General features: G+C 47.5%; 1 protein-coding gene across 4 annotated transcripts in view; it reads right to left on the bottom strand.

The window, feature by feature from the left end:
• Window positions 1–15,081, bottom strand: part of RAB11FIP4 (RAB11 family interacting protein 4) — a 111,379-nt gene that overhangs the window by 8,871 nt on the left and 87,427 nt on the right. For 3 of the 4 annotated variants that reach the window (XM_068151031.1, XM_068151034.1, XM_068151033.1), the window contains 7 exons: window positions 9,129–9,352; window positions 5,159–5,350; window positions 3,600–3,734; window positions 2,150–2,185; window positions 1,361–1,460; window positions 1,036–1,139; window positions 362–502 (listed from right to left, as the gene is read on the bottom strand). In XM_068151031.1, the coding sequence (XP_068007132.1) occupies window positions 362–502; window positions 1,036–1,139; window positions 1,361–1,460; window positions 2,150–2,185; window positions 3,600–3,734; window positions 5,159–5,350; window positions 9,129–9,352 (932 nt within the window). The remainder of the gene's footprint in view (window positions 1–361; window positions 503–1,035; window positions 1,140–1,360; window positions 1,461–2,149; window positions 2,186–3,599; window positions 3,735–5,158; window positions 5,351–9,128; window positions 9,353–15,081) is intronic. The other variant, XM_068151032.1, reaches the window with a different exon arrangement.

The following is a 15,081-nucleotide window of genomic DNA, read 5'->3' as shown; positions in this document are numbered from 1 at the left end:
GCCAAAAATCCTACACAGACCCTCAGACTCTTATGCATCTAACAACAGGTATCTAAAAAGAAATAAGTAGGAAAAAACAAGCAGACAGAAGTGTTTGGTACAGCCGGTCACCATCCCCTCCTTGAATCCATGCCAGATATCCAGCTAAGCCATCTACGTGTACCATGTGGATGAAAGCATTAATGTAAAGCATCCTCCAAGCTTTTGGGTATTAGACATGCAACTGCACAGCTACTCTGTAGAGCTACTAACCTGGAACCATCTGTGCACTGCCTGGTTGAGAACAGCCTACCCTGACATGCTAGATAAAAATGGAAAAGAGCAACTATTCTGTTCAGGGTGGCACCAAGATGTTTGTTACCTTGTATTTAGCAGTTCGATTTCGGTGCCTTTCTCTTTTTCATACTTGCTGTATGCTTCCCTGTGTCTCTTTATCTCTTCTTCCAGGGTCTGTTCTGCTGATGTTTCTTGGTCTTTCAATAGTTCTTCTAGCTCATGAACTCTAAGGAAACCAGATCTCATTTCAGTAACAGCTTCATAAACACTCCAGAAGAAGTGTGCAACTTCATTGCTTTTCCCTTCCATCCCTATTCCTTTATTCCATTTTATTTCACCATCTCTCTCGGCATTTAACTTCTCCCAGTATCTCTCTCGGCATTTAATCTTCCCAATAAGTATAGAATTAAGTAATATCAGTTCATCTATTATTCTTATATTCTCAGTCTCAAGAAGTGGGGACAATGACCCAGCCTTCTGCTCTTGCTGCGTCCAAGAAAACAAACAGTGGCAACTTGTAACCTTAGAGCTGGCTCTGTACAAGTCAGTTACATCTCTGTGCTAAGGAACTTGCCTGGAAGGTCCCTGCCTGCTGAAAATTCAGCCCTGCTCCACTTGGACTTCTCAGACTAGGCCTTATCTTAGCAGCATTAAGCAAAAAGCTTGGCCATATTTTTCAGGCAAAGATGTTCCCTCTCTGAAGCTTTGTCCTGGCTTTGCTCTGACACAATAAAGAGAACTGTCTGCATGCTTGGTTACCTGTGAACCAGCTGAGTGTTCTCTTGTTTCAGCTTGCTCTTTAGGTCACCATTTGTCACGCTGTCATTCTCCAGTTCTGTCACCTTTTTTTCTAAGTATGTTACCTGGAAGGGGAGGTGGAAAAGAATCAAGTTAGAATCTCTCTTCATACAGTTTTTCACTGTTTCCTGTTGGAATTTACCCTTTTCAAAGGGGACACACTTCCCTGCAAAGCCAGCAGGAAAATTAAGCTCTGAAATTCTAACTGTGAGCAAGAGAGCTTTGCCAAGTGATGCATGCTGCAGGATTTTATTGGGTACATTAACTGCAGCACACAGCTTCTCACCTTTTCAGTTATATCATTATCACAGGAGTCTATACTGTCTCTGAACAGGTCTTCTGTGCTGCCATTACTGCTGCTGAAGTTACTGTTGTGGAAGAGTTGTCTGAAAGATCAGAAGGATAATTAATTTGCTTGATGAGGATGGAGGAGAAAGAGGGTAGTGTCTTTCAGCCTGGTTCTGTACTTTGAATATCCAGAGCTAAAATCCATGCAGTCCTTTCAGTGACAAGCAGTTGTAAAACTGCTTAAACACAAGCCTCACAAGAGCCTGGCAGCTAAATGAAGTCATACTGAGCACAATCAATGATATTAGTTCTAGGGTGTGAGCTCTTTGTTGCTTTTGATAGGATCTTCCACCAGCCCAGGGCTGGTTCATTCAAAGGAAGATCTCAATTCTCTACATCCCTTTTAAAGTGATGATCCTGTTTTCCTTTGCATTTTAGCAACAAGGACAAGAAGACCCACATTCTGAGGGTGAAAACAGCACTAGCTGGACTGATGGATTACAGTATAAAGGAAGGAAGTTGGCAGGCAAGGAAGCAACTCTCTATGTTCTCAGCAGAGCTCTCCAGTCCAGGGGCCTGCTCCAAGCAGTGGCTTCTATACTCTGTAATATTCCTACTCAAATACAGGCCCATTCCCCTGAAAACTTGGCTTGGCACCTTTTTGCTTTCCAAAACTTAGTCTTTCCCTCTCCCCCCATCCTCAGTCTTTCCCTCTCCCCCCATCCTCACTTAGGGAATTTTTACAGCTGATTCCAGGTGTATTCACAAAAAACTCGAAGACTCTTACCTCCCAAAAGCCGTGCTTGATATTTTCCTGTTAGGGCTACATGGATATAGAAGGAATGATACAAGAATTAAAGACTTATTTGAGCAGTGTTGGATTCAATCTCAAGTTAAACTCCAGCTGAAATGCACAGCAAAACATACTATTGACATTTTTAGTGAAGTAAAAATGTGACTGAGTCAAAAGCTGCAGTTCCCAACAACATGAAGGTGAGTGGAACCACAAAGTACTGTGATTATTAATAAGTCAATTTTCCAATACTGTTAAATTTAGCAGAGACTTGTCAGTGTGAATCAGAGTGAAACTAACATTAGGAAGAGCACAAAGGGACACTGAGTTAGTGATGGATCCCCAGCTTCTAGATGATTTATAGACAGTTAGCTTGTCCTTCCCCACACAGTTCCCAGTTCAGCACAGGAACTGCAGAACTGCGATGCTTTCCCTTTCCACAGCTCCCTTTTGCAGCCAGACTAATGCTATCTAAATGAAAGACCAGCACTAGAACCAACCCAAAACATGCAGCTGCAGCTCTCACTGAGAGGATGTCACATCTCTCTGTGCACACGGACACACAGCTCTGTCTGGGCATTGCTTTCTTTCAGCCTCCATCATAAAGGCACCAAAGCCCTGGCTGGTCACAGGCTGGGAGTTAGCAGACTCCTTGCTAGGACAGGACATTGTTAGGATCAAGTCCTGCTGTGTCATCAAGACAAGACCAAGCACAGTGCGCTCTGTGCCAAGGACTAAGCAGCCAGGCAGGATTTACCTTCAGTTTCTAGGGGGAGCTAGCAGCCCACCAAACAATTTCCTTCCAAACCCCTAGAAGATTGTTTGAAGCACTGGATCCTTTCCAAGTGCTCAGCACACTTTGGAAGTGGATGGAGTGGCAGAGATAGAAATGTAAGGAAAAAGCTGAAACTGAAAAGAACCCCAAACGTAACTCTTGCCATGGTGTTCATCATTTTCTCCAGTTCCCCTGAGGACAGAAAAAATCCACCAGGAAAGAAGTAACTCTGCTGACCAATAGCTTCAGGAGGTGTGTATAAGTTACATGCATTAGCTAAGGAACTGCCAGATCACTTCCCTCCCATCAGGAGAGAACAGCAGCTAACTGTAGATGTGCAGCAAGCAGCACAGCAGACCCCAGTTCCTGGGAAAAAGTCCTGGAAATAACACTCTCTCCCTGCAATCAAAGAATTCATCAGTTGAAATATTTGAGTTTACTAATGCTGCCTGAGCCTTAAATCAGAAAAACACTTAGTACCTAATGAAAAAGAGCATTTTGATTGAGGCTAGGTGTCCAGGTCTGAATTTTTTACTATTCAGTAAGCACAACACATGTAAGCCAGGACAGGCTATAGGGAAGGAAAGAGGTCTTCCTTCGTTTCCCCCTGCTGCTAGCTGCTGCCATTCCAGGGGGGCATTGCTAAAAGCACCACAATAGGCTGCTTACCTGTTTGCTTTCAAGTTTTTCAGCCTGGCTTCCAAATCGTTGAGCAGATTTATCTTTTTGCAGCACTGTGAGCAGTAAACATCCAGTAACTCGCTGTTATAAACATGCCTCATTTTTCGGGGGGTTTGGCCAGCACTGTTTGCAGGAAAGGAGAGATGTTACTGCCCATAGAACCAACTCACAACAGCTCTGCCTCTTGGCTGTGTGCCAGAATCACAGGCAAGGGACTTGGGGAACCATATCTAACCACAGCTCATCTAACTTGAAGCTGATGATGGAGAACGAGTCAGGACAAATCTGCCTGTGTGAGCTGAGGCTTTACAGAGGATGTGCTCTGGGTGTAAGAGGAAAGAATCAGTTTGGGTGACTGGAAGAACAGCAAAAGGTATACAGAATCAATGTGATGCCCATAGCCAAAGCTGCTACATTAGTCTGTTGCACCTCAACAATGTCCCACTCTGATCCTGCACGTGTTCCCATACACCCTGGCATGCAACCTGAGGAGTTTTTTCTCCAAGAGAAAGACAGGAAGGTGAAAAACAAAGTGGTCTGGTAAGAAGAAGTTACACAAACCTCCTCAGATGGTAGGATGGAGGGATCCCTAGAATGAGGAGGAAGGGAGGAGCAGATATAGGTCTAAAGAGGAGATAACGGTAGCTCTTGGCATGATAAAGAGAAAATAAACTCAAATAAAAGAGAGCAATCATGGCATAAAGTGCACAGAGCCCCATGAATGGGAATGGAAAGGGCTGCATAAACCTGAAGAAACAGAGGATGAAGGACACAAGCCACCATCATGAAAGGGCAGTGGAGAGGGGTGCTGGCTCTGCATGCATGCCAGAGGTGGCAAGGTTGGATAACAAGTGCTTGAAACAGAGGGGAGCACGTGGGGGCTGCATGCAGAACAGAGGGGTGCAGTGAGCTGGCCCTGTGTTAGCAGTGAAGCGCAAGACCTTTGTGTGCTGTTGATCCAGGCAGACAAATCCTAGAGCACCTTCATGCTCAGCTCTTCCCAACCCTGCTCACCCATTCCCTTGCTTGGGAAAGGATATTCAAATCAGCAACTGACTTGGTCAGAGGACATCAGAGCTACAGAGACTGAGGTGACATGCAGGAAACTAGTGGAGTGTTGTGGCATTCCCAGCTCCTAACAGACAGCAGCTATTTGGTTGTGCTCTCCAGGAGCTCTGTACAGAGCACTCCACCTGGCAGGTTAGTGGTAAGGCTTTGTGGTAAGAGAACACTAAAAAGAAGCAGCTCTCTTGCAGGTCTTCTCTCCACTGCATCAAGGCTGGTACTCAGCACTGAGCTGATTTCCAGCTTGCAGCAGGTAATTTCCAGTACTAGCCCCTACAGAGAAATCCTTACAAGCAAAGCAGCCCAGTTGTTCCAAAAGGACTGAGCAGAGGTTATCACAAACAACATATTTGCTCTAGCTCACACAAAGTGTGGTCTGTCACTTGAAGGGCAGAAGGTGACTCTGTGTAAGCAGTGTAAACTCTGGAGGGTCAGAGAAGACCAAAATGGGAAAAAGTGTTTCTTAATGAATAAGGAGCAACCTGGAAGATACAGATGAGCCAAGGTCAGAGTAGGCGTTGGTTCTGGTCTCATCATCAGGGCATGGGCTACTGGGAGTAAAATCCACATCATCTCCTTCCCCATAGTCTTCAAACTGTTCTTCATTACTGATCAGAGAGGCGGTGGAATAAGTTGAGAGGTCAGATGCTGCAGAAGGGTTGCGAGGACTTGACCTGAAACAAGAGGTCAGAACATCTCGAGGGCCAACTTTTATAGCATCTCACCTTGTATGGCATCTTCCACTTTCACCACCTGACCCCTCAGCTGAGCTCACAACCCACTTACCCTGTGCTACAAACTCAAGTGCTAAACACACATGATGTGCATTTGCCACAGTGCTCTGGAAGACAAGAGCAGGAGAATCTAAGAACAAGCCGCCTGTGAGACAGGTTTGGACACAACAAACCATTTCACTTGTAAGAGCACACCTCAACAACCCTCAGTCATCACTGCCATGTGGTGATGAAAACCACTGCTTTGGAACTTCTGCTTTGAGTGTAGGAACTGTGCATGGGATAGTGAGAGGAACATGAACAAGATGGAGATGCTCCATTCCACAATCAGCTTCCCACATAAACCTCCTACCATACTCCATGAGTTTCAGCCACTCTCTTTTGTGTGGTCAGAACAAACTTCAGCTCACTGCATGCCTGAGAGTCACTAAAACTACTGAGGTGACCTAAGAGAGGTTGACTTCCTGCCCTTGCTTCCATCAGGACAAAAGGTGTGATTCAGAGGAGCTATGTAACACAAGAAAGGGCTGGTTTACTGACAGAGAAGTACCTAAGAGAGTGCCAGACAGGTAGGGGATGGCAAGAACCTGTGGTCACAGAGGGGCCATAGAACAAGAGGACACAGTCTCAAGCTGCACCAGGGAAGGTTCAGACTGGATGTTTGGAAGAAATTCTTCACAGAACCCATTGGCATGTACTTCCTGGGTAGGCAGTAGAGTCACCATCACTGGAGGTGTTTAGGAGGAGACCTGATAGGGTGCTTGGTTGCATGGTTTAGTTGATTAGGTGGTGTTGGATTATGGATTGGACACTATGATCTTGAAGGTCTCTTCCAACCTGGTTTATTCTATTCTATTCTAACAGATCTGCAGAGCTGGGGACCATAGGAAAGCAGCTGGCAGGGCAATTCTGAGCACATCACCTCTAACACAATGGAGCAAGTGTGCTGCAGAGGGTGCTTGGTGGTTCTCCTGCCCAGAGTCCCCAGCAGGGTGCCATCTAAGGCTGGTATGTTTTACAATCAGGTTTGCTGAGCTCCCACCTCAGGCAGGCATCCAAACACACAAACCAGTGAACTCACAGTCAAATTCTTATGAACAAACTTCTTACAGAAGAGGCTAACATCTAGGGCCTGAAACACACTTTGCTTGTGAAGCTCTGGAGCTGTTCCTACTGCAAAGCAAAATCCAGTGCCTCTGTGATGTGGACAAGGCACTGGCCCCTTCTGCTGACACTGGGCACAGACTGAGCTAAGTTTTTCTCTCTCTTTGTTTCAGTGCACAGTGCTCCAATCTTCATCCCCACCAGCTGAGCCATGGCACTAGCTCCCAGACGATTCTGCTCTCCAGCACCTCAGCAACACTGCCTCCTAGGTTCCTTCTGATTCTACCTTGACCCTCTTAACCACTGCCAGCACTTTTGAAGATGGGGAGATTTCTCTTCATGTAGTACTGCACTGGTGAGCTGTGAACAAGAGATCCAACAGTGTTCCTTTGGTGGATGGTGCAAGCATTATTTGCATATCATTCCCTCCAAAAGCAATTAGTAGAAGAGGAAGCCTGCCAATGTTTCAGTTATGTGCTCTTTTGTTTCTCCTGTTTTGATGAGATCCATTTATAACCTGCAATTCATTTATCTAATTCACATTAACAGAAATTAGGGCAAGCCAGCCTGGCACACTATTAAAGGATGAAGATCATCAAGATAGGAATACTAGAAACAGATCAAACTTATCTAATGAGGCTCCTTGGCTAGGAGGTGGATTAGTGAGACAAGACATCATACTAACATCTCTTCACAAAGAGCTGCTGTGCCACAGACACTCTGTGTACTGGTAAGGTTCTGGGGGCCTCTGGTCTGAGTGTCTGCAACTGCTGTTTGCACCTCAATGTTGTTACACCAGGCCAGTTTAGGAAGAAGCTCCTCCTAATGCTTTCATCAGGGCTGGAGGTGAATGCCCAGTCCTCAGCTGGGGATGATACTTGTCCATAAAATCCACTCTCCAGCACAACACCCATGGAATCACCACTTGCCAACAGCCTGGAGCATAGCAGCCCCTTATCCCTCATGCATTGCCTGCCTGAGTTTCTGTACTGGCAGCTCTGCAAGCAGTCACCACTGCCAGACCTGCCTGCTGCTGCCACTAAGAACTTATAATTTACAATTATTCCCAGGTTTTGCCAAACTTCACAGTGCTTGGGTTGAAACAGGCTATGCTCAGGGTTGGTTGTAACAGCCACAAGCTGGAAACTCTTGAAGAATCACACAGCCTTTATCAAGGGAGTTGCTGAAAGCAGCTGCTTTTCCCCATTTTAACATTTCCAGAAGGAAGCTTTCAGCTCTGGGTTGATTTATTTAAAAGCTATTTTCTGGTCTTCAGAGCAGGGCTTCAGAGGGCTGAGAAGCCTGATACACAACCAACCTGCTCCTTCAACAAACAGGCAGCATGGTTTGGCCAGGGTAAAAATCTCCACTGTGTCTTAACACAAACCCATGAAGCTTCTCAAGTGTTTTCCCAGAGGTATGAAAGCTGAGAAGGCCTCAGAGGATAAGCCAAGTTCTAACAGTAGTAGCACAGCAGTTCTTAGTAGCTCCTACTCACCCTAGGAGGAAGATACAGCAGCACAAAGTCCTCCCCATCCCCTCCACAGAAGCCTGAATGGCAGAGCTGAAGGAAAAAGACTCACTTCAAATGCAGTGGGACTAAAACTCACCTCAAGGACAGGTGCTTTGAAGAACTGGGAGCAGCAAGGCAAAGAGATAAGTTGGATAAAGAGCTGATAAAATCTAGAATTCTCTTGATAAGAGTCTCTGGGATTGCTTGGGCAAATGGGAGAGGGGTAGATCTCAGCTAGCTGAGAAATTCTGGAGTGTACCAAGGAGGCTGCACAAAGAGCATCTGAAGAGGCTCAAGAGAAGAGCTGCTTCAGCCATGGAAGAAGCTCCAGAGGCACATAGCAAGACAAGCCAAAATCAGGGAAGACAGAGCAGAGGCTTACAAGGCAAGCCTGCCAGAGCTCAGTCCTGTAGTACTGCATTAACTCAGCTCAAAGCAGGATTAAATCAAGTTGGGTCCTTTCTCCTACCCAATCAGCTTTTACCAGCACCCCTGGTACCCCCATGGGAAGAGTCAAGTGAGGATTACAGACACTCCTGTGTTAACAGCAAACTATGTTACACACACACATGCCAGGACAGCCTGTGTTAAATACAATTCACTGCTACACAATCAGGGTTATGAAAGATTAGAAACAGACAGAATTAACTTGGTACACAGAGTTGCAAAGCAGATCTGCAGAGCCCACACCTCCAGAGAACTAGATGTACAGCAGCCTAAAGCAGCATTCCCCACGTTGCACTGCTTTGCAGGAGGTGTTTGTTTCAACTCCAGCACAGAAAGGCTATGGGAACACAGAGCTCCTCTGTTTTGGGAAATGCTAACCAAGTGATCCATTCTGGATGGACCAAACACACAACACCCAAGTCCCAGGAATGCTCACAGAACATGCCAGAAGGAGCCAGGGCTGAGACTGTTTAAGCCACTTAGAGGACCTGAACATCCATCTCCCTTACATTGCAAATGGATATTAAGATTCTAAATCCCTCAGGAATCCTCAGCCTCCCCCAGTAGGGATTAGCCACATCAAGGCTCCTTGCTCCCCAGCTCTTTTGCACGTGTCTCAAAACAGGCCTGCCGTGGGGCAAAGCCACCACTCACTTGTCACCAGGCAGGAAGAGGCCACCAAGCATGCCATCCTTCTCCTCGCTGCGACACACATCAGAGGCCTCGGAGCTCTGGGCACTCTCGATGGCACTGTCCATGTCAGACTCATGGTGAACCTCCTGATGTGCCAGGGTCATTGTGTCCTCATCAGCAAACAGCTCTGACTCGCTGTAGGTGCTCTCGCTGTCCAGGTAGGCACAGTCCTGGATTTCTCCACCCTGGTGAGAGAAAAATTGGGAGTCAATTCAGATCATCCTTCGAGGGCACAGGAGAAGCAATAATCCACTCTCTGGATGCCCTGGTAAGCAAGAGTGATACTGAATAAAAGCCACAGACAACAAGTCTGACCTGCTTTACACAGTCTGCACCTTCCAAAAGGGCTCAAATTCTGTTCTATAGGAGACAGCAACACAACACCCAGCTATAAACTGCAGTAAGTTTTGCCCTAATTTACTATTAAACTATGCTGGAAGCAATAAATGCCTTCCAAGTTTAATTATAAAAAAGAGACACCCTTTGAAAGAAGATAATCCAGGAAGTCACTGAGTTAGTCCTATCATTAATAGCACCGATAAAACAAAAGCAAGCCAGAGGAGTCTAACAGTTTACTCTTTCTTTGAGGATGGGCAAAAATACAGAAGGTGAAAAAAGAGTTGGCAGGTGTTAAAACATTTATGGTAAGTCTTGGTGACAATCAAAGATGTAAGAGAGCAGGAATAAAGAAGCCAAAGCCATCTGTTCCTGCTTCCTAGAACCACATGTCTTGATTAAGTATTAACTCAAATCAGCCTTCATTCTCATTACGGCAATGCTTTGCTCTTGATGCTCATCCCCTCCCTCCCCTTCTTGCCCCATGAACACTCCCAATGGCCAAGACAAGCTATTTCTTTATCCCTGAGGGACAAATACAAATTCCTAACTGAAAAATTGAAGCCAAAGATTTTCCTCTGTCCTTTGATACTCAGCAACACAATAGTGCTTTGACAGTTCCCATCCAGCATAGCACAAACAGCCAATGACTCCAGAACAAGTCCTGCAAGTGCTCTGACTCTCAGCTCCACTTCAAAGCTCACCTGCAAGCTTCACAGGCAGTCTCACCACTGAACTGCTGCCAGCAAGTTCAGGCAGTTAAGGCTTAGCTCACTGGCACAAGTAACAAAGCATTTCATTCACAGATACACCTCACACTTAGGCCTGACTGCCAGCCCACCCAGGAATCCCAAGGCACTGGCAGTCTGGCACCATCACAGGTACCAGCTGCTCTTCTGATGAGCAGTTCACTGGCACCGTGGCACTGCTTCAAGTCAACCTCTGTAGCCTCTGGGCACTTCTAGGCTAGAGCCACAGAGGCTTTTGCAGAACTGGTGATGTTCTATGCTGGGGCCACCCATTTTTCTCAGTGCCTTTTTGCACCTCAGCCAAATGCTGCAGCCTTTTAAGATCTGCAAAAAGCCTGCTACTGGAAATGTAGGTCCCACCCTCCACTCCCCGCCCCACCAAACACCAATCTATGACTGTGGCAACTCCTGACATACAGAGGATTCAAGCCAACCCCACTTGCTCAAACCTAGTTAAGCCAGGAACACTCAAGCAGTCGCTTGCAGCATTTGAATCTCCAGGTACACACTCTGAGCAGCTATCTGGATGCTCTCCTTGCTGAGCTTTCAACAGGTCCTCAAGACACACAAGTGTTATCACTCAGACACTTCAGCACTCTACAACAAGAAGCACATCTGTATGAGCCTTCTCCCTCTTTTCTGTGTCAGCATTATTAAGCCTGAAGCTTTTCCTAGGTACTGCTCCAAGAGGTGTCCGAAAGGATTTCTTCTTGGTCTGCGCCATGCAGTATTTACAAAAGCTACACTGCCTGACCCAGACAGTTTTATAGCCTCACAGCACCTTCAGCATGGCCATGACCCCACATCCACGGGGAGCTGGTGGTCTTGCAGGTCCAGACACCAGCTGTGGAGATTGCCCTGGCCCTGCTGTAGGTTCTTCAGCTCGTATTTTGCCCTGCACCTTGCATCCTCACAAGCAATTAGACTTTGTTATCAGGTGCTGAAAAAGTAAAGATTGTTAAGGGCAATTAAGATGTTTCAAAGCATCCAGGAATGTTTACCTAACATTTCCCCAAAGGTTCCTCTTGCATGCTAAGCCCCACAGGCACAAAACTCCTGGTTCTCTTAACAAGTTTAATACTGTTATGGAATTGCACCAGCTGGCAAAAGTCTGATCCAGAAGGGAAAGAGCCATGGAGCACAGAGCATCCCAGAAAGGTGGAGTTCACAAATCAAGGTGGGGGGCAAGAGGAAGCTCTTGCACAGCCCCTACCTCCCAATTCAGAGGTCTTGGCAAAGTCTCTGTCTAAGCAAGTTTTTGCAGCAGGAAAATCTCACTGGTATTAAACAAATTAACACACGAAAGTAAAGGTCAAGAAGATCACAAAAGACTCTCTTTTTGTTCCCTGTAGGTAACACCACACATTTGCTTTTTCTAATAATAGCAGCCTAGAGGCTCTTTAAATAACTCCATTAGCAATTAAATGTGCAGTGTCATCTACAGAGGCTAAGGGCTCACTTTGCTTTCCTGTCACTTTCTGGCAACCTAACCTTCACATATCTATTTGTGTTTAGTCTTGATCTCTAACTACGGCACAGATGGAGCTGCACCCATGCTGGTCAGTACCAGCTATTCTTTTTTCAAGTGTAGTTGCTCTGGTCCCAGACTGGCACTTCTGAGCCCCATGGGAAAAAAGAAAAAAAGGAAAAAGAAAAGAGCTTTTGGAGGCATAAACCTAACACCTGCTTTACAGCTTCCGAAATTCATCACTGCAAGACTTGGAACCTCTCCTCAAAGCTGGTCCTCCCTTCTGCTGCCCCCATCCTCAAGCTCAGGGACTGATGAGGAACAGATAAATGAAGAACATGAGCCTGTCAAGCTCCTCTGAGGAGCTCCCCATCAGCTGTTCTCTGCTAGTTCTTCACCATGGGGCAAGTAGATGTCACACAGCACACCATATCCTGCACTGCCAGCCCACCTCTGTCCACAAATCTGCCGCCTACCCCAAAGACCTGTGCAAACAAAAAAAACAAAGGATGTTTAGGACACATCTCAGCTGCTCTTCCAAGTACCTGTGAGCCAAATCTCACCCCTTGCCCTTTCAGAGCAAGCAGCACAACAAACAGTCCTACCATGGAGGCTCAGCTCCAGCAGCTGCATTAGCTGCTTATTTATGCTTTTAAGTGCTCAAGCTCTCCCCCACAATCAGGACTAAACATCACTGTTTCAGCAAGGTGCACAGAAACTAGAGTAGTGCCACCCGTTGTGCTGAAGCCTGCATGACTCTTTGCTGTGGGTAGAAACTACATGCCTGGCTATTAAGCTTCGGGGTGGGGAATCACTGCAGGTTTCCAGGCACCAGAACATCTCTGATATGCAGCACAGAAATCCTGTAAAGCACAGGGCTTGGATAACCATCCAGGTGGTTTCAACTCCCCTGGCAAAACCAGCCTTCAGTTCAACTCTCATAATTATGCATTAAGCAAAACGTTTTCTTCTGTGGTATACACAAATAACCAGTAAGGAAAAAAAAAAATAGACAAAGCACCTTTAAAACAATAGTACAGGTTTAAAAGGCTACTACAAGAGGTTGGAAACGGGGCACGTTGCTAGTAAACAATATACAGACATCAACACCTCACTGACTAAAGCCCTAAGATATTTGAAGCTCTAATTGCTCAGTGATCACAGTTTCTCACAGGACCATACCTTCAACGATGCCACCCAGCACAGGCTGCTTACAGACCACACCTAAGGAAATGAAACTCCTAAAGAAGAAGGGAGGGGCAAGGGAGGGAGGAGGAAAGGGGCAAGGGAGGGAGGAGGAAAGGGGCAAGGGAGGGAGGAGGAAAGGGGCAAGGGAGGGAGGAGGAAAGGGGCAAGGGAGGGAGGAGGAAAGGGGCAAGGGAGGGAGGAGGAAAGGGGCAAGGGAGGGAGGAGGAAAGGGGCAAGGGAGGGAGGAGGAAAGGGGCAAGGGAGGGAGGAGGAAAGGGGCAAGGGAGGGAGGAGGAAAGGGGCAAGGGAGGGAGGAGGAAAGGGGCAAGGGAGGGAGGAGGAAAGGGGCAAGGGAGGGAGGAGGAAAGGGGCAAGGGAGGGAGGAGGAAAGGGGCAAGGGAGGGAGGAGGAAAGGGGCAAGGGAGGGAGGAGGAAAGGGGCAAGGGAGGGAGGAGGAAAGGGGCAAGGGAGGGAGGAGGAAAGGGGCAAGGGAGGGAGGAGGAAAGGGGCAAGGGAGGGAGGAGGAAAGGGGCAAGGGAGGGAGGAGGAAAGGGGCAAGGGAGGGAGGAGGAAAGGGGCAAGGGAGGGAGGAGGAAAGGGGCAAGGGAGGGAGGAGGAAAGGGGCAAGGGAGGGAGGAGGAAAGGGGCAAGGGAGGGAGGAGGAAAGGGGCAAGGGAGGGAGGAGGAAAGGGGCAAGGGAGGGAGGAGGAAAGGGGCAAGGGAGGGAGGAGGAAAGGGGCAAGGGAGGGAGGAGGAAAGGGGCAAGGGAGGGAGGAGGAAAGGGGCAAGGGAGGGAGGAGGAAAGGGGCAAGGGAGGGAGGAGGAAAGGGGCAAGGGAGGGAGGAGGAAAGGGGCAAGGGAGGGAGGAGGAAAGGGGCAAGGGAGGGAGGAGGAAAGGGGCAAGGGAGGGAGGAGGAAAGGGGCAAGGGAGGGAGGAGGAAAGGGGCAAGGGAGGGAGGAGGAAAGGGGCAAGGGAGGGAGGAGGAAAGGGGCAAGGGAGGGAGGAGGAAAGGGGCAAGGGAGGGAGGAGGAAAGGGGCAAGGGAGGGAGGAGGAAAGGGGCAAGGGAGGGAGGAGGAAAGGGGCAGTGAGACAAAAAGCCTGACTGCACAGCTCCACTCAAATAATTCCTTCACAGTTCAGATACCTACAACACTTCATGTACTAAATTAGAGGCTGGCAAGGACAAGTGTTACTCAGGTGGCCTTAAAAGAGCTAACTCCAGTTTAAACAGTATGCTAATGCCAGGACACTTCTCTCCTGAGTCATTTGTTTTCAGTGTACATGCCATTAGCTGAAAGCAAGTAAGAGAATGAGGTCCTGACGACCTGAATATGAATCACTATTTGTCATTCTGCTAGGCAGCTCCCTTCTCTGTTGGGTGAGTCAAAAGAGATGAAGTTGCTGCTTATCATCCGGGAAGATTCACATGAAAAAAAAACAATAATGAACGCTAAAATGCCAGCGACACAACATAGCTGCGGGTAGCTTTAAAGCACTAAGTACTTTGCACTTTATCTAATCGGATGCTCAAGATAGCTCCAAGTGCTTCCCAGGCAGTCGGCCAGACGCTCCTGCAGCGGCTGCTGAATATTCAGCAACAGTTTGCTGTATAGAAGCACCTGCTGCCCGAAGATCCAAGGCCACTCCACAGAAACTAATGAATTCCCTTCCTCGAAAGAGGCAATTGTGTGGCTGCATTGAAGCCAGATGAGTAACACGGCCTTGCCTTTGCACAGCCACCTCAAACAGCAGCCAGGAGACAGAGATTCCCATGGATTCCTCCTGATTCTTGTGGGGCAGGAAAGCAGCGTCAGCATTAGGTGGGTATGGGAATAGAACTCTGCCTTGCCCTGCAGTGACCTTCCTAGGCTTTCCCAGGTTGGAAGCAGTCCCTAAAATATGCACATAAAGCAGCTGAAAGCGAGCAACTTGGCTGACAGACAGGCTCCATGACATGCCTGCATCAATACATTCATGCTGAGGAGCAAGCCTAGTTAAAATTCGCTACCATCACAGCCAAATCACCAGCACCCCTGACATTTAGACAGCCTCTCAGTACTCCAGAGGAGACAGGGAAGAAAAGAGGATCCTCGTCTGCCACCACTGGGGCAATTAGATTACCAAATGCTGGAACCGTCACACACGACCAGAAACAAGAAATGCCACAAGCA

The sequence above is a fragment of the Melanerpes formicivorus genome, unplaced genomic scaffold, assembly GCF_026170545.1.
Source record: "Melanerpes formicivorus ecotype bairdi unplaced genomic scaffold, bMelFor1.0.p_v2 SCAF_21, whole genome shotgun sequence".
NCBI classification, from domain to species: domain Eukaryota; kingdom Metazoa; phylum Chordata; class Aves; order Piciformes; family Picidae; genus Melanerpes; species Melanerpes formicivorus.
This window is presented reverse-complemented; position numbering and strand designations above follow the sequence as displayed.